At 48.4% G+C, this 26,245-nt stretch overlaps 1 protein-coding gene across 11 annotated transcripts in view; it reads left to right on the forward strand.

Annotated features, from left to right (window-relative positions):
• Nucleotides 1-25,650, forward strand: part of TMEM44 (transmembrane protein 44) — a 37,180-nt gene extending 11,530 nt beyond the window's left edge. For 3 of the 11 annotated variants that reach the window (XM_046658078.1, XM_046658077.1, XM_046658085.1), the window contains 4 exons: nt 863-1,003; nt 3,039-3,143; nt 3,887-4,046; nt 6,676-7,091. In XM_046658078.1, the coding sequence (XP_046514034.1) occupies nt 863-1,003; nt 3,039-3,143; nt 3,887-4,046; nt 6,676-7,076 (807 nt within the window). In that variant the 3' untranslated portion in view covers nt 7,077-7,091. Of the gene's footprint in view, nt 1-862; nt 1,004-3,038; nt 3,144-3,886; nt 4,047-6,675; nt 7,092-16,615; nt 17,079-19,160; nt 23,109-23,144; nt 23,333-24,152 lie in introns of those variants that run through there. The other 8 variants (XR_006888184.1, XR_006888185.1, XR_006888183.1 and 5 more) reach the window with 8 other exon arrangements.
• Nucleotides 25,651-26,245: the final 595 nt, after the last annotated feature.

Here is a 26,245-nt window from a genome sequence, read left to right on the forward strand (position 1 = left end):
ACTGGGCGGGCAGAGATGCAGGCACTGGGCGGGCAGAGATGCAGGCAGTGGGTGACAGCTCTGCCAAGGTGGTGGTGGTGTGTGCATGTCGATTTAGCATATGTAGTTCAGAAACTACGATGTTCTCATGTACTGTATTAGTTTCCTAGGGCTGCCGTACAAATTATCACAAACTGGATGGCTTAAAACAACAGAAATTTGCTCTCTCGCAGTCCTGGAGGCCAGACGTCTGAAATCGAGGCAGGGCCGCGCTCTCTCCGGAGGCTCCAGGGGAGAGTCTCCCATTGCCTCTTCCAGCCTCGGGTGGCTCCTGGTGTTCCTTGCCTTGTGGCTGCCTAACTTTAATTTCTGCCTCCGTCTTCACATGGTCTTCTTCCCTCTGTGTATCTCTGGGTGTCCTCTTCTTATAAGGACACCAGTCATGGGATTTAGAGTGCATCCTAATCCACTAGGACCTCATCTTAACTAATTATATCAGCAAAAACCCTATTTCCAAATCAGGTCACATTCTGAGGTTCCAAGTAGACAGGAATTTTGGGGGGATGCTATCCAACCCACTACCGCTCCTGTCCCTGTAAGCTATGCCCTTCAAAGAAGATGTTTTTCAAAATGCTTTTATTCAACAGCATTTACTAAGTGCTTGTCAGAGGCAGGGGGGTGCTGGGGGCTGGGTTCTCGAGGGTGGGGGAACTTAGAGAGGTGGCCCTGTCCTCGAATGAGCTCATGTCTGTTCTGGAGTCGACCAGGCAGGATAATATTAGGGAGGGAGAGAGCCTGGGGTGGGGCCCGTGGGGTGCAGAGGTGACGCAGCACTGGGCGGTTGAAGCGCTGTGCATCTTTGGGCCTTAACTCCACTTCTCAGATCATTTTCCTTTCCTGCGTGATGAAGAGCAAGATGAGGAGGGCCTTAGGATTCACCTCCGAAGCCAGAGGGAGCCCAGACACCCAAGCCCTTTTGACCTGTGCAGAGAAAGAGCAAGAAAACGAGGAGGCGAGGAACGAGGCAAGGTCTCATCACTGGAAAACCGCTGGTCCCACCTATGTGTTTGCAAGCAGAGCGGGCAGCGAGCCTGGCTAGGGCCGGGCCTGGGAATTCTGGGGGTCCCTCCGAGCTTGGCTAGTTGGTCACTTTAAAAAAAAAACCACTGTTTTTTAACACTAAGGGTGCCCTGAATAAATAGGATCCTCCATTCTCCCCATTACAACATTTTTTAAAGAGTTTTTTGATCACTTAATGAACTTTAATATATGCTTAGCAATGTAGATGAGTCAAATGGCCACTTATGCTATTTAGCAATTTACTTACTCATATATGTATTTAAATTCACATAACACATAAGTTAATATAATAATTTAGAAATAATGCGATTTTTGCCCTTATATTGCATAAAAACGTATTCTCATTTTCACATGCATCTTTGACATCATCATTGCCACCACTAACATGGCGTTTTTTTTTAGATGATATTGCTAAAAAGCTGATCTTTATAAGCATCATTGACAGTAACATCCACCATTTATAATTAGTCGTACCACCAGTTAAGAGTTAGTATGTCTGGGGTAACCGTACGTGTCTCCTTCTTTGACTGATTTAGTCAGTGACCTCTCTCAGTAGCCAGAACTTATCCTAACTGAGGCGATTTGTCGTTGTCAGAAGTCCTTGGTTTCAAATAACCAAGACAGTCCTCATCAAGTCCTTGTACGGACTTGATCACAAAGCAGCTTCCTCTTTTCTAAGATCATTTTTTTTTTTTGAGGAAGACTAGCCCTGAGCTAACTACTGCCAATCCTCCTCTTTTTGCTGAGGAAGACTGGCCCTGAGCTCACATCCGTGCCCATCTTCCTCTACTTTATACGTGGGACAAACACCACAGCATGGCGTGCCAAGTGGTGCCATGTCCACACCAGGGATCCGAACCAGTGAACCCCGGGCCGCCAAGAAGCGGAACCTGGAACTTAACCGCTGTGCCACTGGGCCGGCCCCTAAGATAATTTTTTGAGGAAGAATTCTCGCCTCTTATCTGGGCTCCTCACCACCTTAGTTTCCCCTCTCAGAGAGTGGAAATGAGACAGTGAGTGAACCGGGCCCGCTGGCTGGGATGGGGTGCAGGGGAGTGGAAATGAGACAGTGAGTGAACCGGGCCCACTGGCTGGGATGGGGTGCAGGGGAGTCAGGAGGCCACAGGCATTGGGACAGATCAAAAGGAAAACTACTCTTCTGTATGTTCTAGGCCTAAGAAGGTCTAGTGGTGCCGATGACCAAGGTCAAAGGGTTTATACAGGTGCTTGGACCAAAGATCCAAGTTCCCATGAAGGCTATCATGGGAGGTTATTTTCATTCCATTCTGGAAACTGTTAGGAAATTATATCCCAAAGGGAGCTAAAATATTGAGAGAGAACTCTGTGTCTTAGCATTCTGAAGAAGGAAGGAGAAGCGTTTGCAAGCTCTTTAGCAGGCCCTGACAACAGTGGTTCTCAAAGTGTGGTCCCTGGACCAGCATCGCCTGGGAACTTGTTGGAAATGCAGATTCTAGGGCTCTACCCAGATCTACAGAATTGGGAACTGAGGTGCGGGTCCAGCAATGTATATTTTAGTAAGTCCACTGGGTGCTTCTGATGCACGCTAAAGTTGAGAAGTGCTGCTTTACAAAGCATTTATGTAGCGCCTACTGCAGTGGTTCCCAGACTCTGCCGTATGTTAGAATCATCTGGAGACTTTTAAGCTCTCCCATGCCCAGGTCATATCACTCACCAATTAAATCAGAATTTCTGGGGGTGAGAGGTAAACATCAGTTGTTTTGTTTTGTTTTTTAGATGCCCGGTGATTGCACTGTGCACAAAGTTTGGGAACCACTGACCTACTGTGACCTCAAAGAGAGAGATAAGATGTATCGTATAGGAAGCAGAAAGTGAGCTGTGCTCTAAAAGAACAGACAAAATACTGTAGGGGTTCTTTTGAAGAAAACAGGACCTTGTTTTAGAAAATGTCTCCTAACTTGAAGAATTCTCCTTTCTGTCTTCCCGTGTCCACTTGAAAGAATACAGATTGGGTGCCTCTCACCACACTACCGCGCTGCAAGTCACTCAGGACGATGGCAGCCATCAGTCCCTACATGGAGCTGACCATCGAGCCAGTGCAGCAGGTGAGTGGCCACAGCCCCGTGTCCAGAAGGTGGGAAGTAGTCATGGAAGGCTTCCTGGAGGAGGTGACAGTTTAGCTGATGGGCAGGATGAGGCAGGGAGGCATGTAAGAAGAGGAAGGAGTTCCCCAAGGCCTCAGTAGAGGGATCGATGGAGGGGAGTTTGGGAGATGACAGGGTGGAAAGGAGGCAAGGATGAGATCATCATACCATGGAGGCTGAACCATCATTCTGAGGGTCCTGGGAGTCCAGGAGGCTTCAGGACTAGAGACTCAGGGTCAGACAGGCATTTTAGAGCCATCACTCAGGCAAGGTTAGGAGGCAGACTAGGGGAGAGGAGATTAGAAGCAAGGCGGTCAGTGAGGGACAGTCATAAGTCCAGGAAAGAGGTGGGGTGGCCTGAACGAAGGCTGGGGCAGATGGAGATGCAGAGATGGAGTGGAGAGTTGGAGGGAGAGCCTGGGGGAGCGTGAGGATGTGGGGTGAGGGAGACCGAGGGCTCCAGATGACCCCCAAGGTCTGGCCTGCACGTGGGGGTCCTCAGGAGGAAGAGGGCTGGAGAAAAGAGGGAAAGAGGTGACAAGCAGTCCACTCTGTTGTCCCACTAAGACTGTTCTTGTCAAGGTTACCAGTGACCTCCAAGTGGCTAAATCCTGCAGTCGTTTCTGTCCTAGTTGGGATTCCCCTCACTTGGCCACTAGCTTCTTCTGATTTCGGGGGCCCTCACTCTCCTGCCTCCCTCACAGGTCTCCTTTCCCCATCACGGCTGCTGGCTCCTCCTGGTGAGCTGGACTTTAAGGTTGCAGCGCCCCCAGCTCTGCCCTCGGAGGTCTCCCTTCTCTTGGTACACTCTCCCAGTCCCGTCATCCCAGCGCTCTCAAGACAGCTCTTGCTGGTTTCCCCGGAGTGAGTCTCCATCCTTTTCCTCTCCGTCAATTCCAGTCTTGGCGACGCCACATGGCCTCTCACACTTGCCGTGTCCAAAACAATCCTGGACGTCCATGCCCAGACCGGCTCCTCTCCCCATCTGCCTCATCTCAGTAAACGACACGGCTGTCTGTGCAGCTGGTCAAGCCCCAAATTCCTCTCTTCCCCTCACTACACACCCATGCCCATCCCATCCCTTGGGAGTCTTGTAAATACTTTTAAAATAGACCCAGCAGCCGCCTAACTGGTTTTGCTCTTCAGTGCTATTCTTGTCCCACTGCTCCATCTGCGACCAGCGGCCAGAAGCATCTCATACAAATGTAAATTACATCTTGGCTCTCTTTTGTTTAAAACACTCTTCTGCCTTCTCATTTCAGGCAGAATAAAACCCAAACTCCTTAGACAGACTTCCAAGACCCCACCAGCCCATCACCACCACCTCCCTGTCTCCATTCGCTTCCGCTCTTCTCTCCTCTGCAGCTGCACAGCATTTCTCTCCATTCGTCTGCCTAGAAAGCTCTTCCTCTTGATTTTTTTTTTTTTTTACACGGCTGCCTCTTTCTTGTCTTCAATGTTCCTTCCTCCGACAGCCTTCCCTGACCACCCATTCAAAGTGGCCTCCACCCGTCTGTCAGATTAATTTATTACCTTTTTAAATGCTCTGAGAAGCTCTTATCGCTCCTTTTACTTTGTTTGCTGTCTGTCTCCTGCTGGGGTATAAATTTTGTCTCCTCCTGGCTTGTTTGCATGGACGCTGGCCTGTCGGTCACGGGCTCCCCGTAAAGGTGTTGGAACACGGAGTCCACCGGGAGAGGCCGCGCCGAGGTGCCCGCGGGACACACCGGCGCTCAGGGAGAGCCTGGGCCCCAGAGAGAGGTTTTACGCTTTGTTGTTGCTCTTCCTCGGGAAGTGGTGCCGAGAACCCTGAGTGAGGTGTCAGAGAGGTTCAGAGAGATTCAGAGCCTGCTTTCAGAAGGAACAGCCCCCGGCGGCCAGGAAGCCCTTCTTCCAACCGGAGGGTGCGTGGGTGGGCGGTGGGGGAGCCCTGGCAGCCTCCGGCCAAAGCTGTGCACTAGGAATTTTTAAATCGTGGAACTTCTGAGAAATAATAGTGCAAAAGTTGCATTCGCTTTAGCCCTTCCAGGACCTGAATCTTGAGGGGATGCCTGCTGGAGAACAGACTCCGTGAAGGCAGAGTGGGTCCTCCTCCGTTCTCTTCCGCTGGGGGCCCGCCAACACTTTTTTGAGCAAATACTTCCGCTCGATTTCTTCCTTTTGTGTCCACCAGAGGGCGAGAGGGAGCCTGGAGCTCCCTGTCCAGCCTGGGCAGGAATCCTCCCTCAGCTCTAGGGCCTCCATTCCCCTGGTACTCTGTTTACTGAGGGTAAATACTAACAGCCATCGCTTCCATGATGCTTATTGTGGGCTGGAGTATTGGTCTATGTGCTTCACATAGATTAACTCTTTTAAGCCTCGCAGCCAACCCCTGACATATTATCCTCATTTTACAGATAAGGAAACTGGGGCACAGAGAGGTTAAGCACCTTGCTCCGGGTCACAGTTTGTCAGTGGTAGAATCAGAATTCAGACCTTTATCTGCCGAGTATGTGCCCATAACCCCTATGAAATACTGCTTCTTACTTGGCATAATGGCTGGCACCAAGGGTTCACAAATAGTTGCTTTTTAAAATTATTATTAACCCAAATTCTCATAACTACCCTATGAAGTAGATGCTATTATTTCTGTTATTATCATTTATTAATAATTTTGTTGTTTTAAAATTGAGGCACAGAGAGGGTAAGTCAGTTGCCCAAGATCCTGTAGTTAGAAAATCGTAGAAATTGGTTTCATACTGTCTTTCTGCTTCTGGGACCTGAGCTTTTATAAAGAGAACATGTTCTCTGTGCTGCCATTTCATGCCTGCTCGTTAGCAATTTTTTTCTTTTTTTCGTGAGAATGTCCCCACCGGCAAGGTTGTAGTGTAGAAGGGACCCTGTTGCCATGTGCATTGATAGAAGTCCTGTTGGGACAGCCACGGAGATGTGGGCAACAAGAGCGGCACGGGGCTCCCTCATCTTCCCAGCCTCCCCTCCTGAGCCACCACCCTAAGGAGAGATTGTCCAAGAGATGCAGCCTGGGTCGGAGCTGCGCCGGGGGGCCGAGGGCCCTGGGGCCGTGGCGTGGGTGGCTTGGAGCATTTGTAAACTCCATTTTCTCTGTTGACTCGGGTGTGGTCAGGCCCTGGGGAGTTTATATAGACTCTGGGACTGCTGTTGCTGGGAGCCCTCTGCCTCCTCGCCTCCCCGACCCCGCCCAGGGGCCGCCCAGAGCGCTGCCCTTGTCGCCTTTGCGGACTTTCTCCGCCTGTCCAGCCGACTTTCACGTGAAACTGTGTGCTCACCCCATCCACGGCTGGAGCCATTCATGATGTGGGGTCCAGTACAAGTAGCTGTCGGGGGTATTTACATCTGAGCCCCGGGGACATCCCTACAAAGGAGGCCAGGCAGGATTACCTTTTGAATACTGGAGTACGTGCATGCTTTGACCATTCAGAAAGAAAGAAGTCAACTCAGTCTCCCCGCCCGCTGTTTCCCACACACCTTGCAGGCAGGCTGCAGCGCCACCAGGCTGCCCGGCGACGGTCAGACGAGCACCGGAGACGCGTCCCTGCCGGAGCCCCCCTCGTACCCTCCCGTTCAGGTCATCCGGGCCCGCGTGTCCTCCAGCAGCTCCTCCGAGGTGTCCTCCATCAACTCCGACCTCGAGGTACACGCTGTCGCCTGCCGGCGGGTGCATGGGCGTCCTCCTTTACCAGTGCTTCCTGGTCCTCCTCGGGGCGCGCCCTGCTGCTCGCTGAGCCGCCGCTAGCCTCCCGCCTGCTGAATAATCAATGGGCATCTGCGGGCTCCCGCAGCCGCCAGAGGGGTTTCCCCGCCCTGTCCCTGCAGAGAGAGGTTTCCACGGTCACATTAGTCAGAGAAACACTGCATATTGCAGTGCGGTCTTGAAGAACTACTTGCACATTCAAGTGTTACAGAAATAAACGCATGAATAATTAACTTTGAAAGCGTCTCGGTGTTTCCCAAACCCATTTGACCATGGAAACATTTCTTCTCCCCAAGGGGCACCAGCTCCACCCTATGGTGCTGTCGGGGTCATAAACAATGCCTGGTACTTTCATAAACTTTACCTCATTTTGAGTTTTTGGATCTGTGAACAAACACATGTCACAAACTAGTGTAACTCTCAGGGCTGAGCTGTCCTGTTGGTCCCACAGCTGTGTCTCCAGCCCCGTTCTAGGAGGAAGTTTCCTTTGTCTGTGGAAAATGAGAACAAGGACAGTGTAGTGGACATGTGGTGTCAGCAGAAGGGGGTCAACTGTCTTTTTGAGGGGAGAACGACTGTCTTTCATTCTGGGTTTGTCTTCTTTTACTATTTTGGTGTTAAAATGCCCTTTGATGAAATGATAACAATAGTAAGTGGATGTTGGCATTCAGGTTTTGGTTTTGGTTTTAGTGGCTTTTTTTGGCAAAATAATAAGTTAGCCATACTGAGTAAGTCCCTCAAATTTGGTGAACCCATAGCAGACCCTGAAATTTGAAGACCCAGAGCCATTGATCTATGGGGTAAAGTCCAGATTCCTTAGTGTGAGGTTCCAGACCTTTCACGCCTGCGCCAGCCTCATGCCCCTCCACTGCCCTCATCTAAAGGTCCACCCTGGCTGTGGACTGTTCCCCTGTCCCCAGGCCTCTGGGCCTTTCCTTCTAGGGTTTTCTCCAGCCCAGTTTCCATATGTCAGAATCCTATCCAGATGCCACCTCCTGTGTGAAATCACCCCCCTACACACACACGCACCCCAGAGATTAATGGCTCCTTCCCTTGTGTGCCCAGAGCATACACCTCTCTTATACAACTTCCATTGTCTGCCCTGTAGCCTGGTGAGCTGTCGGGGCCTGTCTCCTCTGCCATGCTGCTCCAGCTTTCGAAATCAGCCTGGGCTACCTTCACTTTTCTCTGTCCCTCCATCCTGGAACACGGCTGGTCATGGAGAGCTGGGTTTTGAATGAGAAATTCTGCACCAGACCAAGGACCATTTGGGGTCTGCGTATCCCCATGTCCTTGGGTGTTGTTTATTTCTTGGATCCAGTCTCGGGATATGTAGGACACCCAAGGCACGTGGCTTGGCAGCCTGGAACCAGCAGACTTGGCAGAGCTCTAAGGCGGGAGGGGATAGAATGAGCCTGACAGCAAAGTGTTCACTGAGGAGAGGGGTCAGTTAAGTCAGTGAGTCAGGGAGGGCCCAGGAGAGCTCTGTGGAAACAAGGCCGACTTTTGTCACCCACCCTCAGTTGAGGTAAGGATTGGACAGTGACCTTGAAAAATTCGGAAATTTATTTTTGTGGCTGGTTTGGGCCATTTCCGTGTTTTGCAGTTCCTGCTCTCCCCCTGTTGAATTCCCCTCTTCTATTGTCTCTCTCGTTTTAGACATTTTTTTAAACTACATATATAAATTCCAAGGGGACAGGGTCACACTCTTAAATTAGGCAAATGGAGATGAAGGCTTTTGCCCATGTTAAAAGGAATATATTTTCAGAAGCAGCTGCCCCAGCTCACCCCTAGACCTCTCCCCAGGACAGTCCTCCAGCTGCACTCCCTGAAACATACACACTACTCCAAATGACAGGGCCACCGCGGCCTGGAGGGACATCGGCTTAGGATTTCACCAAACACATACACTGACAGGTCAACAGAGTGGCACAGTTCCCATACAGACTGTTTAATGCGTGAACAGCAGACAGCAAAGCTTTTGTCAGGTGTGTGGTCCATTGGGCCTTCTGCGAACCTGTATTTTCTGTTCTTAAAAGTAACACCTGTTTATTATGGAAAATTTGGAAAATGTCAAGAAGAAAATTAAAATTAACCCACAAGGCCACCAACCAGCGGCTGCCTCCCAAGGACTGGCTTCTGCAGGCTTGACAGCCTCGCCTGTTTTTTGGAGCAATATTCCTGAAAGGTCCTGGTTCCTTTGTGGCTGAAGGTGAGCGAGAAGGTGTCTTTTAGCCGATGAGTGTCACTCCCCGCTTCACAGGCCTGTGCGGTCACTCGTTCAGCAAACGTTTTCTGAGGGTGGGAATTTAAAAGAAAGATGCGTGAGGACAGATGGGCTGGGCTGAACCCACCTCACAAGGTGGACAACACTTGTTAAATTGGTCACAGTCGAGAGTCTGCTCCTCGCCTCACTCCTCCGGACCACACGCCCAAGGGACCAGAGCATATGGCTGGAGGCTGGGCCCTGGGGCGTCACCTCCTCTGGTCTGTGCCTTCTCTTGCTCCCAGGTTGCACAGTTTAAATATTTCTTGGCATTGGAATGAGATACCTGGGGCATCTGTCCCCACTCTGGGGCTGCCCCACCCCCACCATCCCCCTTGGATTCCCTGAGGTGGGCTTCTGTGCCCTCAGCCACCTCGTGTTGTCCCTGTCTGTTGCTGACCAACTCTGCTTCTGCTTGACCCCTTGGGTCCAGAAGTGAATGCTTTCCAGCTCCCGCTGTGCAGGCCTGGGAGCCTGGGAGCCACTCTGTGTCGTTAAGGTGATGTGTTCATGTCTTCTGTGGTCCTTTATGACTCTGTAACTTAACTCTCAGATGGCGGTTTTATGTCTGTGTCTTGGGGACACGTACCAACTGTTTTGAACACCTGCTTCCTGCAGTGCTGGGGGAGGTGCCCCAACCGTGCGCTGCATCCACGGCACTCTAGCTCATGGAGTGTTTTTAAATCCCTTAATAAGAATCACAGGACTCATTGCTAACAGTGACTGTGTGCGTGCCATGGGCCAGGCACCATATGTTCTATGCTTTACCAGCACTGTTCATTGAATCCTCTCGACAGCCCTGAGGCAGGCACCTTGGTTATTCTTGTTTTCCAGAAGAGGGGACTGAGAGTCAGTGAGTTTAGGTAACTTGCCCAAGAAAACATTATTAAGAATAGGTGGCTGACCTGGGATGTGGACACAGCTCCACTGGCTCTGAAAGCCCCGTGGTTACCCCCCACTGCCTCGGCAGGCACTCTTCCCCAGGAAGGTGTGCAGGACCACGCTTATTATCCATCACTCCCGCTTTACCGATGAGAAAACTAACTCTCTCTCCAGGGTTCTTTCCACTCACCTGTGCTCTGCCTGGGTTCTCGGAGAGCCCCTGGTCTAACAGGATAAAACATTGGAATTTGCAAGTCATTCCAATGATGGCAGAACAGCAGAAGGGTGGGACAGAGACAGATAAGGCCGTGGGGGCTCGCACGGAGGGAGAACTTGGATTATTTCCAGCTTTCCTCAAGCGTCCACTGGCTGGACTGATCAGGGCACCCGACGAGTGATGTCGGAGCCTCAGTGTGCCCCATGACCCTGGAGAGAGGACATTTGCTTGGGCTGTGTGGATCTCCAGACATCTCTACACGAGGTGGCACACTCTCAGAGACTGGATCCACTCGTTCATTCACTCACTCGCCCATTCAACCCCGGCAGCCCCACTCCCGGCTCAAGCCTCCAGAGGGCGCACTGAGCAGAAGTGGAGGAAGGTTCCTGTGTTCGTCATCTGGGTGGGGGCCGAGGCCCGGAAGGAGCAGAGCACCCCGGAAAGTGCCCTTCTCACTTTCAGGGCAGCCAGCGCCTGTCTTATAAGCGCTGGGTTGACTTTCCCCCAGCGTTGAAACTGTTCCTGTGCCTTTTAAAGGCCCTTTTTTGTTTGTTGGTTTAGCCTCTGGGATACAAGCAAAGACTGAGTCCAGCTTTGTGATGAAAGAGTGTTTAGTCATTTTTTTCTTCTGTGCTAACAATGCCGTAGACCTGTTATAAGAAGCTTTGTGGGAATTCTGCAAGGAGGCTGTTTCTGTCGTTGGAACAAAGCCTGCATGTTGGAGAATGACTGTGACCAGAGCTGGTGCAGTTGTGTGTGTGTGTACGTGTGTGTACGTGTGTGGAGGGTAGGAACAGAGCCAAACCCCAGATTGCTGTGTCTGAAGAGAGTCAAGTCCCAGCCCGTGTGTCCCTGCTAATTCTCTGCCTCAGGCTCTTGACAACCAAGACTGCTTGTTCCCTCTCCAAACCCTGCTTCCAACACCAGCAGACAGGACAGATTCCCTCGGATGTTTGCCATTTTTACAGCCAAATCCATTTTTTTAAGAAAAAAAAAGACATATATATATTCATAGAGAGAGAAAGAGACTATGAAAGTTCTAATTTCAGAAGAAAATACATGTAAGTTTGAAGAAGGAGGCCAGAACATTGCAGTAGGTACCAAAGGCCAGAAGTCAAGTCCAGGACACGATGTCTGCCCTCCACAGACCCGTTTCCTCCCTGGAGAGGTGGAACCACCTGCCATGAGACAGTGAGAGACAATACTTCCCGAAATGTGTGGGGCAGTCAGCTGGTCACGTGGGGCTGAGGAAGGAAGCTGCACTGGGCCCTCAGACGGAAAGGGGCTGTGCAGGGGAAAGCGCTGACCAAGAGCGGGACAGACACAGGGGCTTGTCTGGGCTTGCTGACTGGCCAGGTGGCCTTGGCCTGCCCCAGACTTCCTGGGTTTTAGTTTCTCCCTCTGTGAGTGGGAATCATGAGACACGTCCTACCTATATCACAGAATGATTGTATGGCTGCAGTAGGGGTGCCATTGTGGCTTTGCAAGACTACTAAACAGGCCACACGCAGCCTAGCGGAAACGGGCCGGAAGTGGGCTCAGATACTCACTGTGGCCCCTATAGCCACGGAACCGGCAGCGCCCATTCATTTCTCTGCACCTGCTCCGAAAGTGGAGATGGTGACCTCAGGGAGGGTGGTGAGGCTCTTACGAGGTCGAAATGTGAAGGAGCTTCTACCGCAGCAGACCACTGTTCCCACAATTGCTCATTGTGAAACCCCAGCTGTGGACTGGGCGATCTTTAAGGTCTCACTTAGGAACTCGACCCTAAGTGTCAAAGTGCAGCGCTGGAGGAGGTGGGCGGTGGTTAGTCACACGGAGCCAGTTCTTAGAAGCAGAAAGGCTTCCATCAGGAAAATAAAAGTGTCAGCCACCAGCACAACGTGTTAATGTACCTCAAGGGCACGGGAGCTCGGGCTGTTGTGTCTGCTTGGATGCTACTCTCAGAAAACCTCCTCTGGCCCCTAAATCCAGGAGAGAGCCTGATTGCTTCCACCTGGACCAGTGCAGGCACTTCCGACTAGCTCCTGCCCCCATCTCTCCTCCTTTCTTTGCTGTGCTACCCAAGATCTCCCCAGCACTCGCCCAACCCACAGCCTCACTGCTCTAAGGCCATCTGTGGCTCCTTCCTGCTGATAGCTTAAGTCCAGACCCTTTAGCCTGACCTCCAGGACACTTCACCGTCTGGCCCTGGGTCAACTCTCCAGGTTCCTCTTTGTGCATCCAGCCAGCTTTCCCTTCTCTGGATTCCTTGGTTTCTCTTGGTCTTCTCCTTCTGCCCTTCAAGGCCCTGGCTAAATTCTGCTTCCTCCAGGAAGCCTTCTTACACTGCTGAGTAGGTTGCTAGATTTAGCAGACAAAAATACAGGATGTCCAGTGAAATGTGGATTTCAGATAAGCATACCTCTGCTAAAACCTTGTTATCTGAAATTCAGGTTTCACTGGGAGTCCCGTGTTTTATCTGGCAGCCCAGCTCCCGAATCAAACTTGACTGCACTCGTTTCCCGTCCTTCCCTAGGCCACTTCTTCAGTTCTTCAGAGCAGCATTTGAACAGCGAAATTTCTTCCCAAATATCAGGAATATATAATGTTATATGTCAGTCATATCTCAATCAGACTGGGGGGAAAAATGATTAAAAGAAAAACTAGAAACATAGGGGCCGCCCAGTGGCGTAGCGGTTGAGTTCGCACACTCCACTTCTGAGGCCTGGGATTCGTGGGTTTGGATCCCGGGCATGGACCTAGCACTGCTATGGCACTGTGGCGGCATCCCACATAAAATAGAGGAAGACTGGCACAGATGTTAGCTCAGGGCCAATCTTCCTCAAGCAAAAAGAGCAAGATTGGCAACGGACGTTAGCGCAGGGCCAATCTTCCTCACATACAAAGAAAGAAAGTCAGGAACAGGAGCCAAGGTTGCCAAGGCCTTTCCCACTGGGATCTGGTCTAAACACAGTTTGTATCTCCTGTGCCTGGAGTTCAGAGGGTCTCGCTCCCACCTCCTGCTGCCCACCGTTTTAATGCACACAGCTTCTCCGCCTCAGCCCTTTCTTTCCAACCTTGGGATGTGCCTGAAGTGAAGCTGTGTGTCATCTTTGTAAAGGAAACGCACCCGCCGTGGGTCCGAATTCTTCTCTCCCTGCTCCCATTCACGATGGGCCTGTTCAGAACTGAGTGGAGGAAGGTTTGAGTAGTTAAACCACCCAGGGTGACCGAGAAGGTGGGGAACATTTTGCTGTAGAAGCCCTGCTCTTTCTTGCATACGGCACTTCCCGGCCTGTGAAGCCTTTCCCACCTCCCAGCCCTTGTCCCCACAGCAGCCCAGGGAGGAGGTGCAGCCTGGGGAGTTTGGGCAATTAGAGAGGAGGAAAGAAAGCGTGGGGAGGTGAAACTGTGCTTGACCCAGAGTAAGTGCTTTAGAACGGCTTAATTAACCAAGGAGATAGAAAAGATGAAATGTTGCAGCATCTGGTGTAATTTCTTAAAGTCTGGAAGGTACCAGGTCAAAGGAAACTCTACTTAATGAAATCTAGGAGAGAATTGTAGCTGGTGTGTATCTGGCCAGTCTTAAACTTTATAATTAGAAGAGAAAAAAGCCTTATCATCTGTCCTGAGTCCAGCACCGTCTCACCTCCCCAGTCTTGGGGGAGTCACTTCTCCGCAAATGTAAGAGGAGGGAGTTGGACATGCGGTCTCTGAGGGCCGGCCCAGCTCCCATAGTCTAAAAGAGAAGCCTGGAGTGTGACCTTGTTTCCTCAATGGCTAAGACACACCTCAGAGTCTTCAGGAACAAAGGAAAAGTCACCGTGGGCCCTGTGGACAGGGGCTACAGGATGCTTCTTGATTTCAGAAGCATGAAAAAGTGTGCATTTAGAAATGAGGTGAATTGAAATACTACATGCTGTGGGTCACAGAGGTGCTGGAATTGTGTTCCCAGAAACCATTTAAGGATATGTGAAATGCTCGTTATGTGTTAAGGGAGAAAAGTCATTTGCACGATTTGATTTGTGTGCGTGTGTGTTTCACAGGGCTATTCAATAACTTCGTAGAGGCTGTCTTTTGGGGATAGGATTATGGGCGATCTTTATTTTGTTTTTGGAAAGGAAATTTCTATACAAAAATGAACACATTTTGCTCTTGAATTGAGGAAGACACTATAAAATGTTATTCGTTTTTACTTTTCAGGGGAGTGAGGAGAGACCTCTGTTACAAAGATTTGGGTTATTTGTACCCCTTGGGCACATTGTCATCATGGGTTTAAAAACTAACTTACAAAAGGAGCCCTGACTCCTGGCCCCCACATGAGGGCACTCTTCTTAAATCGTAGACGGCCTGCGATGCTGAAGATAGGGAAAGGAAGGCTCAAGCTTTCATTGCAAGCCAGTTGGGGGACTCTTAAGCTTTTTGTTTGCTTGGCTTTAAATAAACTTTTTTATTTTGGAATACTTTTAGATTTCTAGAAAAGTTGCAAAGGTAGTACAGAGAGTTCCTGTGTACCTTCTTTCAGGTTCCCCTAATGTTAACATCTTACACAGCCATGCTCCATTTGTCAAAACTGAGCAATTAACATTAGTACATTATTATTACTTAAACTACAGATTTTATTTGGATTTCACCGATTTTTCCATTAATGTTCTTATTCTGTTCCAGGATACAATCCACTGTATCACATTGCACTGAGTGATTTTTTTAACAAACAAACAGAACAGCCACTCATTGTGGTAACCACAGATTACTGTTTCTATTTTACATGAACATTTGTATTTTCTAAAGAAAGGTGAAGGTTAGCAATTTTTCTTTCATTTCTCTTTTTATTTCCATTACATTTGTAAAAGTTATTTAGCTTTTTGAACCCCTGTGTCGTCAACATTTCTTTTTTTTTTTAAAGATTGGCTCTTGAGCTAACATCTGTTGCCAATCTTCTTTTTTCTCTTCTTCTTTTTCTCCCCAAATCCCCCCAGTAGATAGTTGTATATTTTAGTTGTGGGTCCTTCTAGTTGTGGCATGTGGGACGCAGCCTCAGCATGGCTTGATGAGCCGTGCCATGTCCGCGCCCAGGATCCAAACCCTTGAAACCCTGGGCCGCCGAAGCACAGTGCGCCAACTTAACCACTTGGCCCCAGGGCCGGCCCACATTTCTGTCTTTTGCAGTATGTACGGAACTATCATTTTTAGTAATTTTGTGTCTTCTCCATTAATCTTTTTTTTTCTTTCAGTTTATGTTCCTTCCAGCAGGATGTCATTAAAAGATGAATGCTATGGAATTATCACTAATTTTGTTAGGTATAATAATGTTATTGTGCCTAGGATTAAAGAAAATGTCCCCAACCATGACATACATACTGAAGTATTTACAGACGAAAGTACCTTAAAATACTTCAGCAAACAAAATAATTGGGGAGCTAGAGCAAATAAAACAGGATGTGTCCATTAGATTATTCTTTTACTTTGCATATGATGGAAAATCTTATAGTTAAAAAATTTTTCAAAATGAAAATTTAAAAGACAGTAGAGGCTTTGTTTTAATGGACAATGCCAAATCCAGCGGACCGTTCGGATTGGCAGCTATTCAATTTAACGGACATTCACAGATCAATATAACAGACATTTGTAGGTTCATAGCTCTGGGTCAGAAACACAGGTCTCGCACAACTAGAAGGACCTGCAACTAGAATGTATAACTGTGTACCGGGGGTGCTTTGGGGAGAAGAAGAAGAAGAAGAAGAAAAAAGATTGGCAACAGAAGTTAGCTCAGGTGCCAATCTTTAAAAAAAAAGCCAAAAAACCCCACAGGTCTCCCAGGCACTGCACGAGCTGCTGGAGGAGAGTGCGGACGGCGATGCCGCCCTTCGAGAACCTGAGTCAGGTATCTGTGAGGCTCGGGGCAGAACCAACCGTGCAGTCAAGGCTGATTAAAAACGAATCTTGGCAGGTAGCAAATACCCCATATTTTCAAGGTGGGGATTTTATTTGCATCTCTCTTTCTTAGTTTTATGGGTTTGAGTTGACTCATCCCAACCATGTGGTTAGTAAATGGAAGATGATTTATTATTATTCTTATTATGCCTCATGATAATAATTTCTAATAATAGTAATCTTAAAATATGTATAAATTATAATTTTTTCAAGGACCTCGAGCCCTTTATAATTATCACAATTATCCTATCTAAATTGTAGCTGCTAGAAGCTGCTGCCTTTCTGCCTGCTGAAGTCAGCTGTTCCTCTGCCCAGACCATCGGAGGGCCTGCCTCCTGGCTCACGGAGCAGACGGCGGCTGGCGCTGAGCTCTGCCCTGCTCTGTGATGGTGGCAAAGTCTATCCAACACGTTTTTTCTCTCTCTCTTTTTATTCTGCAGCAGAAGTATTGGGAAGCCCTAAAGTCGGAGCGCGTATGGACAGTCATGCTCTCTCTCTCTTCCAGAAGGCACTTCCTGTGGCTGATTTCAGTTCCTGTTTGTGTGAGCCCCCCTTGGATGACTGGGCCCATGCCAAATTTCTTTAGGGAGAAAAAGAATGTGAAAACGAGAGGCGAGTCTGAGGAGCAGGGTATTTTCGGGGCCCTCTCAGTGCACAGTTCTTTCTGCTTTGTCCAGACCATCTAGTAGTGACTCAGAGAAAATGCGTAACCCAAGGAAGATGTGTGGTTTGGAGCAGAGGTCTGTGGACCAGGGGAGTAACTGCAGGTCACTAAGGGGAGTGGCACTGGGAGTGGCTGCAGTAACGGAGATAATCCCCCACATTGTCATTCTGAGACCCGGCAGATGAGCACGTGTTTTATGACAACTACCGTGCACCTGTTGTCTCCTGGGATTTTTTTTGGTAAGAGAGTAGATCGTCTTTTGCTCAAATTCTCTTTATACCTGGATTCCAGCAATGTTTTTATTACTTAAAATGAAGTTTAAAAACACATTTCTGGGTTTTCAGAAGGAGGAGGTTTAAAATGTTTTCGAAGCCTTAACCCACTTCAAAGCGTGCGCCTGATCAAAGTGGCGGGTTGCTTCTGTTTCCCGGCAGCTGAACCGGTCAGGAGGCGCAAGAGTAACTCTTAAGAAGCCATTTCAGGAGCTAGAGCAGTGGTTCTGAAACATCCGGGTGGCTAAGATCGCCCTAGGAGAATGTTAATATGCCAAACCTCAGGTTCCAGCTCACATATAGGCTCCAGGGTGGGTCCCTGGCATCGGCCTTTTCAGTGAGCACCCTGGGCCCTCTGGTGATAAGAAATATGATCTAGAACATGGGCCTCAGCTTGAAAACAGCATTCATCACTGTCCATCCTCAGAGAATGGAACAGGCCCCCACTTCCACCACTGGGCAACTGGCCACAGAGGCTGAGGGCCGGGGGGGGCGTTTTATGTGGGATCTTTGATAATGTCAGGAAGGAATTTGCTTAGAGGTGTCCCCGCAAGTCTGCAAGGTAAATGAGAAGTTAGCACTGGAAGTGGCTGGCACAGCCCCCGACAGGTACCGGGGGCTGAGCTGCACCAACCAAACCAGCTCAGTTGCTGGCCTGCAGGGTGACCGGGGATGAGGTCGTCTTTTCAACGTGATGCCGTTTTCAGTCACCAAATAGGAGAACTCGGTTCAGTGGCTATCAGTAAATCACTAATTTGAACTGCGCTCTTTCTTTCTGTTCAAAACAAAGCCGCAACTTGTGTTTTATAACTGGCACGGCATGGGCTTTATCTGTCAGTGGCTCAGGGAGCCTTGAAAATCTTATCCCGGACGTCTAAGGACTGGACTGTGTGACTCAGCTCAAGTTTGAGCAGCTGGTGGAGTGTTTTTCTTGGAGTGCATATCCATGCCTGGCTTTATTTTCTTGCCCAAATAGATTGCCTGGCCTGGGCTGACACATCCTATGTGGACTTTACTTCTTTCCTGGGTGTTGTGATACTGTCAGATATGACTTTATGTCTCAGAATCATCAGTCAGAAAAGTTCAGAGATGAAAGAGATCGAATTATCTAGTTGCTGATCCAACATCCCAACTTACACATGGAGAAACTGAGGCCCAGAGAAGAGAATGCAAGTCAGTGGCAGAAGGAGAGCTTGAGCCCAACCCCTCCTTGCCTCCGTGCTGGCATCACTAAGGATTCCCTTGCTCTTGGCGCGTGTGCGAAGTTCTCTCTCTCCTCCATCAGATTACAACAATAGGAGGACTTTGTAAACAGCTCCGTCAATGCTTTGTGCCCACTTCATTTAAGCTTTTCCTCCTACCCCTGCAAATTTCAATTTCCCATACTTCCTGAATCAGAGCAATGAAATAGCCACTGGCAGTGACCACTGCTCTGAATTAGGTTTTTAGTGTTTGTGTTTGACAGCTCTACTGACCTCAAGTTTAGAGGAAACTCCATGTGGGGGACAAGGGCAGACGGATGCCCTGCTCTTACGGAGCTCATCATCCACCTGAGGGGACAAGGCGGATGCCCAGAGAAAGGGCAGGGCTGTCCACGCTCAGCTGCAAACAAGTGATACAGGCAGTACAAAGAGAGTGAGAGCTCAATGTAAGCAGTCAGGATGGGCTTCCTGGAGGAGGAGGTACTTACCTGAGCCATAAAGAATAGGTTGAGTTTCCCTGGTCTTTTCCAGGAATAAGTTAGGCATGGCGGTGGGAGTTCTCAGGATAAAGGGAACACAACTCAGTCTTGGTGAAGACAGGGAAAAAGAGGATGGGAAGGGAAGCGGAGCTGGTCTGCTCAGGGTGGCTGTCCATTAATTCCTTGATTTAAAGTTATCCTTGCCTTGTTAGGTCCTAGAAACACAGGCCTGGTTAACCTGTCCCTACTTGTTTGTCCTTGTCTGTGTCTGGGCCATGAGAACCAGGATTGGAGCTGTTGCTGGGGGGATTGTAAGAGATGGGAAGGGTCTGTTCCATCAGAGTACCTTTTCTGTCTTTTCTCCACAGTGGGACCCTGAAGATGTAAACCTTGAAGGGAACAAAGACAACGTAGAGATGCTCAGATCCCAGGCGCACAGCTGCTCTGCGAGGCCAGTGGACTTGACCTCCGACGAGTAACACTTTCTGGAGCCAGCACATCAGCTCAGAACCCAAGGTCTAGTGTTTGTCAGGAACTGAGCAAGACAACTGATCAACCTGCAGTGACACCCATGGCAGGAATGTAAGCTTCTGCCAAGGCCGCCTATAAAAGTGAGGAACCAGGAACTGTCACTGAGCCTGGCTGGTCTGAGCTATGGCTCAGAAGGGAGCTAAGACTCTGGGACCTGTGGACAGACCTGGACAAGCCCAGAGTTTGTTCTGAAGATTAGAAGCTCACACACCACTCTTGCTTTGAGATAAAAACCTTCATCTAAAGGACACTGGACCCTCCTTTCCCTTTCCTTTTAGATTCAGCGATACTCTGAATATCTGCCAGGTGTCAGGAAGGAGTTTCTCTAACAGTTAATGTGTTTGGATCCCGGCAGAGCCCCATTCTGCAAGACCCAGCTGAGTCTGGAGAAGAGAGGGATGGGCCCACGTGCTGGGGGTCTGGGACACAGTCACAGATACTGATGGGACCTGGCTCCTGCCCTCCGGTCACCTACTTGAGTTTTCTGCTGGAAGTTAGGACTGCTTGGTCAACCACATGTTTGTGAGATCACCGGCATTGCAAGAACAAGCAGGGCAAACTGCTCTAGGTTCCAGGACTTGCTCCAACCGGGCGAGGTGTGTGCTGGGACGGGGTCTGCAGGTGAGAGGCACTGTATGCTTCAGCAGGTGACTGAGGGCATGCAGAGGGTAGAGGCATGGCCAAGGCGTTCAATCCCAGCACAGCAATCCCACTGTAGGATTATTTTGGTACTGTGATCACAGGTGAGGGGAAGGGTGGAGGGAATGGGGCTAAGGCGGGAGGAACACTGAAGGGAATAAATCCTGATGGAGTGAATTGAAGTAGCTCACTGTGGAACACAGCGATACGTCTGAATCCCGGCACAGCCACAGAAGTCTACCACGAGGGGAACTGGGAGAAATGCCAAGGAACACAGCTCTGCTCCTGGCTGACCCTTGGCAGCCTGTGTGACTCAGCTGCAGCTGCCCAGTTTCTCCTAAGGGGTAGTGCTCGTCCCAGCAGCATGAACAAGGGGGTGGCTCTAGGAAGCAGGTTGGTTCTGTAGGTCTCTGTGGAGATCCTAATCCCCTGGGTGACCTCTGAGCTAGATGCGAACTTAAAGCCACCGCAATTATCCAACTGTTTTGGACCATGGTTGTCTTACAATGCAGTTTGCTAAAGTCAGGTTTGCTTTATGATCCTAACCACTGAATCTGTACTTTGAGGGAAGATGAAGATTTGAGTTGGGGGGCGCGGGGGAGAGCCTTCAAGCAGATGAAGCCACACAGAGGACTGGAAGTAGAGAAGGGTGGAATCTAGTCAAGGAAAGAGGAATTCGATGTGGCCAGAATAGGTGGCACAGTATGCGCTGTAGGGGGTGGGTGAAGAGGCTGGAAAGGAACCAGACTGTGGAGGCTAAGGAGTTGGCACTTAATTCTGTGGCTAATTGGTTGCCATTGGGAGATACCAGAGTAGGAAGGTGACTGACATGCCTCAGGTAGGCCACAGCTGATGGGTGAGTTTTACATCCCTATGGCCACAACTTTTCAGGAAGCAGAAGTGTACAGTCATGGATATAGAATGAACATGGGGAACATGTTTAATCTGAGTGATAACAGCAGGGCAGGAGACAGGCTCATCTTTAGAAAGGCAGAAGGCATGGTAACAGCATGACATCTCTGGAGCTTGCCTTTAGCGCAGCCTCTCTCAGGGACAGGCTGGCTCATGCTCCCTGGGACATCAGAAATTGGTTGGATCCTACTGGAAATGGCCATTCACCCAAGAACATCAAATGATTTTATTGGCTTTGAGCAGCACAAACTACTTGAGCTCCAGATGTTGACTGTCTTCCTAGATCTCATTGTTCCAGCCTCTTTCTTCACAAAGCAGTTCCTATCATGATACTTCCTATCATGGTCCAAGCTTGTCACCCAGGGTGAACCATTAAACTGAGAATTTTGGAAGCAGAGTTTGACCTCATTGTTCAGTGAGAACTGCCTGTGATGCAAAGGCAGATTCTCATTGGGACTGGAAGTGGATTCTGCAACTCTGGAGCCTTTGTGAAGAGGTGCCAAGCAAAATGCCTTTCTCCTAGTAGGAGTGTCCCTGACCTGGGCCTCCAATGCAGCTTCATCCCCAGTTGTTAGTCAGAATGGGAGGATAATAGGAGTTACTTGCCCTGAAGACTCACTGAGCGGTGCGAGGGGTTACCCACACTTCGGAGAAGCTGAGGAGCAGTCTGTGTAAGCATCCTCTCCTGCCCACTCATCTGGGGATGAGAGATGCTGTAATACAGTCTCAGCTGTGCTGCCTATTATCTGCATGGCTTGGAACATGTTACTTAACCTTTGTGAACTCCTGAGGTAGACGGAGAGTAACACCTACCTAGAGAGCTTGTTGTGAAGACTAAGTGAATTAACACATATGAAATGCTCAACTCGATACCTGACTCAAAGTAGAGTTGAAGAGGGATGAGTTTCTTCCTTCCCTATACTTCCTGGCCACATATGCCCTGAAAGCTGGTGGGTAACCCAAGAATCAGACCCACAGATGGAAGGGACTACAGAGGTCTGAATACCCTTGACAACCCTAATAAGTGATTATCCAGCCCCTACTTAAGCTCCTCTGAAAAAAAAGGATTTCACCCATTTTATCTCCCAAAGAAGTCTTTATGATTTAGTAGAGCTCTTATCACCAAGATTTTCTTAAAATCCTGTCTAGATCCTGAAGAACCAATCCCCTTATCCCCCACCAGTACTTCAGTATGATGAAGACATTTATGAGCATCATCTGATGCCACGCTCACATCATGTTTGCTACAATGGGGTATGAGCTCCTACACAATGAGGAGAGGCACTGGGCCAAGGAGCATGGCTGGGTTCCAGTTCCCAGGTCTGATTCATGGTGAGCCTTGTCAAGTCATTTCCCTTTCTGGTCATGGTTTCCTCATCTGTAAAAATCAAAGGCCAGATTTCTTTCATTTTTTGCCCTTTTATGAAAATGCCAGAGAACTTTTGTTTCCCACAGAAGACTGACATCTTTATAAATTCTCAAGATACAGACATTAAAATATTAAGACAAATTTCAGATCTACTTGGAAAATAAGTTTCATTATAGAATATATACTTCTTTCTGTTTTGGTTTTACTATCCATTAAAGTAACATTTCCGTTTTACAAAGAAACCAGTCTTTGCTGTAACATGAAGAAATCACAGCATTTGACATTTTAAAAGTTTGCAGATTCCTTCCAGTACTGAAAACCAAAAATTTATAAAACCTTGTTTCCAAACTCAGGGATTCTGGTCATTTCATTCGCTTTCTTCATTGAGAGATTCTATTATTGGCAGTTTATTTTGGTCAAGCCTCATTCTTGCTAAACCAACTCTTATACTGAGGGATATTTGAATATTTCCACAGTGAGAGAAAAAGAATCTGTACCAATTAAGGAAAAGAAGGACAGAGATGTCTTAGGAGTGTCTCAAGACTAATTTCGCAACACTTCCAAGATTCTCTCCACTTCTTTTTCTGTCCCTTCTTGATCATCCCCCTCCAAATTTTCCAACCATGCGGGCGGGCATTGCTCTACTCTGTTCGGCTTCACATGATGTTTTACTGACATTCAAGTTGATGCTTTGGCAGAGGTGGCTCTGCCTTGAACGAACCCAAGATTTGGTGCGATGGTGACCTGGGTCTCTTCACTGAGCCTACACATGCCTGTCTGGTATTATCCCAAAGGTCATCACCAGGTGAGAGGGGCAACCTTAGAGAAGTTCAAGGAATGGTGCTAAATCAAATGATTTTGAGAACATCTGATTTGCTTTTTCTTTTCCCAACTCTGAAAGCTGAACAAGGCACCGCGCATCCAGGACCGCTGCTAGTGCCTCAGTCAATCTGTCGCTTGGAAAACTCTAGCATAGCCTCCCAGCAACTCAGCTGGAAATCGTCCCCCAGGGGCCGGGACTGGCGGCTCTTCTTCCCGGTCCGCAGGGTCTGCGGCTGGGATTGCAGCGCTTGCCCCCCCTCTGCCACCTCCACTGGGCTCATCCACGAAGTGGTCTCCTCAAGCGACGAGGCGGGAGCAGGGCCACTGTGGGCACCGTCAGAACTGAATGCTGGCTCCTACTGCCTACCTTTTTCTGGGAGAAGGCGCGAACCCCTAGCATCTCGCGCGCGGTCCATTCAGATCACCGCCCGAGGACTTCCGGGAAGAGAGGAAATACGGGACTCTGCGCGTGCGCACAGAGTGGCCGCGGTCTCCCGCGAGTCCCGCGGGCGCCGCCGCAAGGGTTCCCGCATCCCCGAGTCCCCACCGGGGTTCGGGCGAGCTGCCGACGGCGGCCCCGGGTGTCCAGTCACGCCTCTGGCCCTTTCAGGGGGTGATTACAAGATAACTACTGTTCCCAGCGTTTTTGAGACTGCTCGACATCCTTTCTGGTGTGCTGTAAATCATTCTCGTCTTTGTTTTCCAAATACATTAAAAAATTTTTTTTTTTAGATAAAGATAGTGCAGGTGCGCGGTTTTTAAAAAGGAATCGGATTGTAGCAAAAGGCTTATGAAGAAAAACAACAATGCCCTGCCCCTCCCCTCCGCCGCCAACAATCCTGCTTCTCAGGCAACTACTCTTCTTTTTTTGGGTGAGGTCGATCAGTTTTAACCGTTTTGTTTGTTCTCCATTCGGTTTGATTTCAAATATGCTTTCCAGCTATAAAGTTCTAAGATTACACATTTTTTTTTCTTAGCTAGATTATCTCCAGCTTCCATAATTACAGGCTAATAAGACACAGCAGCTAGGACAGGGCCACTCGCGTATCAAAATCTGTGTGTTAAGAGCTGTCTTCGCGCCGTGCAGGTCGCTGTGGAATCCTGGGCACCAGGCCCCTTCGCCAGCCACCATTCCTGCTCCAGGTCCAGCTTCTGCATCCAGCCCGCTCCGGCTCACATCGACAGCCCGGCAAGTTCCACTCCTCTGCGCTGGACTTGACCTTGCCCTTCACCCTTTTGCCTCTGCTCCTGCAGGTGTCCCAGCGCTTGGAGCATCTCCAGTGCAAGTCGGACGGATTTCCTAAACTCACAACAGGAGCCAGGGCCCTCATACACTGGAGTCGCCGCGATCTTTCCCACGGACGGCCTGGCCACGTGGGAAAAGAGCCGTTCCATGGGCCTTTCCTTCTGACTAGCAATCACACTTTGTGGAATGCGTGTATATCCTAAAGCTCTGACATGTGCGATCGCTGTTCAGATGCAGGCTCTTAGGCTCCACCCCTAGTGATTTCCTGGATCTGGGCAGGGCTTGGAAATCTTCAACAGGCTCCCCAAGTAGTTCTCTTACAGATGATCCGAGACAGCTCTTGAGATACACTGTCCTAAGGAAATTACTTTTAAAACTGATCTGTTTGTATGAAATATTCTCATAAAACTATTTAGAATAGCAAAAAAGTGATAAAGCTCCAAAACCCCACTGTTGGCAAAGAGTAAGCATTATACTTTAACGAAGAAATGATATTTTGCCATTCAACCTAAAAGACCATAGAACCGTAGACTGAAGACCAGACCCGAATTACCTTGAAATCATCTAGTTCAGTGCCTGAGCGGCTTGCTCGTTCTCACAACATGAATTCCAGCTCTTTACACGGTAGAAAAAAAATCTACAAAAGAAGATGTTAAGTAATAAAAGCAGAACACAAGAGTGTGTGCCACTATTAGCAATCATTTTAAAAACATTGTTTTGTTTTATTTGTTTTATTTTAAAAACATTGTTTACTAACAAGATCAGAAGAGTCGTATAAGTCAGTATAAGACTTTCTGTAGTAAAGGGATTACGTGGATTCTTGTAATAGTGGTTTCTTGACTGTGGAAGCAGTTCAATACATCCCCCAGTTAAAAAACTATCTCCGCCTAAATCCCCTTTCCCTTAAAATTTGCAGCATAAACACCTTTTATTCCAAGAGAAACCCTTTGGCTCAAGCAGCTGCTGTTGCGACAGCTCATTGCCAGTCACATCCCCCAGGACCAGAGAAAGGCGGTGGGAGGCCAGATAGAAACTACTCCCAAAGCAGAGAAAATAGGCAGGAGGGAGCCCCTGGGGAAATCGGACAGCCAAGTCGCTGTTCAAAGAAAATTAAAAGAACAGAAATTTTTTAGAGTTCTTAGTATGAATAAGAAAAGCGACATAGGAAAAAGAAAATATATAAGTAAATTTGTCATGGATCTGTTTATAAATTTTATGCTTTTTAATGCTACTTGGTGCTTTATAAACTTTTTCAATTAGTATATATCTATTATATAATTAGACAAAACAAACTAAAGAAAGTTATAAATACATGTATGCTCCCCCAAATAAAATCCACAGAAACACTGGACAAGGGGAAGTTCATAAGCGACTGTACTGTGTATTGGTGCTTGTATGTTTATCTTGCTCTCTGTGTGTATGTAGAAATTATATTTCCTTTATACTTTTCAGTATTTTACACCTTTTCTATAATAAGGATGTATATATTTTAAAATTAGATAAAAACAAACTGAAAAAGTGATCCACCATAATAATAACTGACAGGCAAAGATGTCAATGGTTGCTAAAAGCTTTAGGTGAAAGGTTATTGGGAATAGGATATTCATGCGATCTCAAAGTGTCACCCCACAGATGACTTTATTCATTACAAATGGAAATGGGTTTCTTTACAATGGTGAAATCTGGAAGACATCACTTTAATCAGATAATCAAATTCACATCACCAAAATGGGATAAATTAACATCATGTGCCTCCTGAGGTAGCATCTTGAGCAGGATACATCATCACCTATGAAATATTCTTGCCAAGCTATTTTAGTTGGAATCCAATTTTGGGGAAACAAGCAGACAAATCCAAATTATGGGACATTCTACAAAGTAACTACTTTGGATTTTTTTAAATGTCAATGTCATGAAAGACAAAAAACAAAAAG

The sequence above is a fragment of the Equus quagga genome, chromosome 4 (genome assembly GCF_021613505.1).
Source record: "Equus quagga isolate Etosha38 chromosome 4, UCLA_HA_Equagga_1.0, whole genome shotgun sequence".
Classification (NCBI taxonomy): Eukaryota; Metazoa; Chordata; class Mammalia; order Perissodactyla; family Equidae; genus Equus; species Equus quagga.